This window comes from Pogoniulus pusillus, chromosome 37, assembly GCF_015220805.1.
Source record: "Pogoniulus pusillus isolate bPogPus1 chromosome 37, bPogPus1.pri, whole genome shotgun sequence".
Classification (NCBI taxonomy): domain Eukaryota; kingdom Metazoa; phylum Chordata; class Aves; order Piciformes; family Lybiidae; genus Pogoniulus; species Pogoniulus pusillus.
This window is the reverse complement of record NC_087300.1, coordinates 2,192,501-2,194,504: the sequence shown is the minus strand read 5'-3', so window position 1 is coordinate 2,194,504 and position 2,004 is coordinate 2,192,501. Positions and strand designations below refer to the sequence as shown.

The 2,004-nt window shown below is 66.9% G+C and overlaps 1 protein-coding gene across 1 annotated transcript in view; it reads left to right on the top strand.

Annotated features, from left to right (window-relative positions):
• Positions 1 to 215: 215 nt before the first annotated feature.
• Positions 216 to 2,004, top strand: part of HPCA (hippocalcin) — a 6,139-nt gene continuing 4,350 nt past the window's right edge. The window contains exons 1-2 of the mRNA XM_064172584.1: positions 216 to 321; positions 1,758 to 2,004. The exon at positions 1,758 to 2,004 is cut by the window's right edge and continues 221 nt beyond it. Coding sequence (XP_064028654.1) covers positions 1,848 to 2,004 — 157 coding nt within the window. The 5' untranslated portion in view covers positions 216 to 321; positions 1,758 to 1,847. The remainder of the gene's footprint in view (positions 322 to 1,757) is intronic.

Below are 2,004 nucleotides of genomic sequence, written 5' to 3'. Positions count from 1 at the left end.
CCAAGCCCTCCCAGTGCTCCCAGAGCCCTTTCCAGTGCATTTGAGCTCTCCTCTGGGGGGCGACGGGGGAGGGGGAGGGGGGACGGGAGGGATGGAAGCTGCGTGGGGCAGTGTCTCGGGGGGCACTGTATGGGACCTCGGGGTGGGTGGAGAATTGCGGGGAGGTTGGAGGCAGCTACTGCCGGTGCCCGCGGTGCCCCACCCGGTGCCCCCCGGTGCTGGTGCCCCCCCGCCACCCGGCGCTGCGGCGGGCACTACCGGCGGGCGCTCCCGGGCTGCGTTGGTGAACGGCGGCGGCAGCAGCAGCTCGTCCCCGGGCAGGTAAGAGGTGGACGGGGACAGGAGGACTCCGGGTGGGGGACACGGGGAGCGAGGGGCACTGAGTGACCGGAGAGACCAGAGCACGGGCACGGAGTCAGCCCCCGGGCACGTCCCTCCGCCGGCGGCTGCAGAGCCACCCCCCCGCCCCGCCGCATCTTGCCAGGGGTGTCTGCTGCGCCCCTCCCGCTCCACCATCCCCGCTCGGGGTAATCCAACCCCCCCGGGGAGCCTTTCCCTGGATGTGTCCCTAGCAACCCCCCCTCTCCCCGGGGGGTGTCCGGTTTGGGGGAAGTCCTCTGTAGGTCACCCCCACCGAGCACCCTGGGGGTGCCAAACCACCCTTCTGGACATGCTTGCTTTGCGGGGGGGGGGTCTCGTAAGCCCCCCTCAGGGCGCTGACCCTCCCCCTCCCCCCCCAAGCTCCCCTTCCAGTGTTGTAACCTGCCCCAGGGAGTGAGGAGGAGGCACAGAACCCCCGGGCAGTGGGACTGGGGGTTTGTGCCACCCTCGGGGGGGGTGGGGTGGTGGGGGCTGGCTGGGACCCTTGTGTGGGGTGGGGACAGGCAGATCCTTATCCTGGCTGCTGGAGTGTGAATAAAGATGGGGTGGGGCTGATGAAGAGACACTGGGTTGCCAGCCCCCTATAAATGGGGGGGTCCAGCACTCCTGGGCTGCTGCTCCTGGGGCATTCTGTTTGCCCTGTGATTCCCACAGAACAGGGGGGTTGGGAGGTGCTGGGCCCCCTCCCCACTTTGGGCAAGACTGAGTGCTCCAGGTAAAGAATGAAGCCCCCCAGGACCATCATCTCCCCACACAGGGGTCACAACACAGCCTGGGGTGGGAGCAGGGGGACATGGTCCCTCCAAAGCCCCCGGGCACAAGACCTGAGGTGTGGAGCCAGATTCTGGGCACCCATCCTGACCTTCTCCCAGCTGCTTTGTGCTCCTCAGTGGTGACCCTGGCACCCAGGAGCGTGGGCACCTTGAAGTGAAGAGAGGGGCCAGAGGAGTGATCTGCAGCCCCCAGCCCTCCCTGGGGCTCCAGTGCCAGCCAGAGGCATCAAATATTAACGGTGACAGCGAAGGAGCTGAAAATAACCTCCCCTCCGAGGGAGCTGGCCCAGATCCTGCCAGCCCCAGAGCTGGGCTGGACCCAGAGCCCCACTCGCAGGTTGCTGGGGGGGGAGGCCCAAACCCATCCCCTTCCCCAGCTCCGGGCTACTCTGCCCTGCTGGTGCCAGCTCTATGCCGCCCAGACATTATGCAGATGAGCTCTAAGGGCTCATTACGCAAACACCAAGGGGCTGGCACTGCCCAGGGCTGGGTGGTCACCGAAGCTCAGAGTGGGCAGTGGGGATGGAGGGCACCGCATCGGCACCTACCCATCTGTCCGGGGGCTGCCAGAGAGCTCTGCCCCATCTCTCTCCCCTCCTGTAGCACAGCGGGACCCCCTCCCCACAAAGGCGAGCCAAGCCCCTGCCCCACCGCAGCTCACCCCCCCGGGGCCAGCCGGCGCATCCCAGCGGAATGGGGAAGCAGAACAGCAAACTGCGCCCGGAGATGCTGCAGGACCTGCGGGAAAACACCGAGTTCTCCGAGCTGGAGCTGCAGGGTTGGTACAAGGGCTTCCTGAAGGACTGTCCCTCGGGCATCCTCAACGTGGAGGAGTTCAAGAAGATCTACG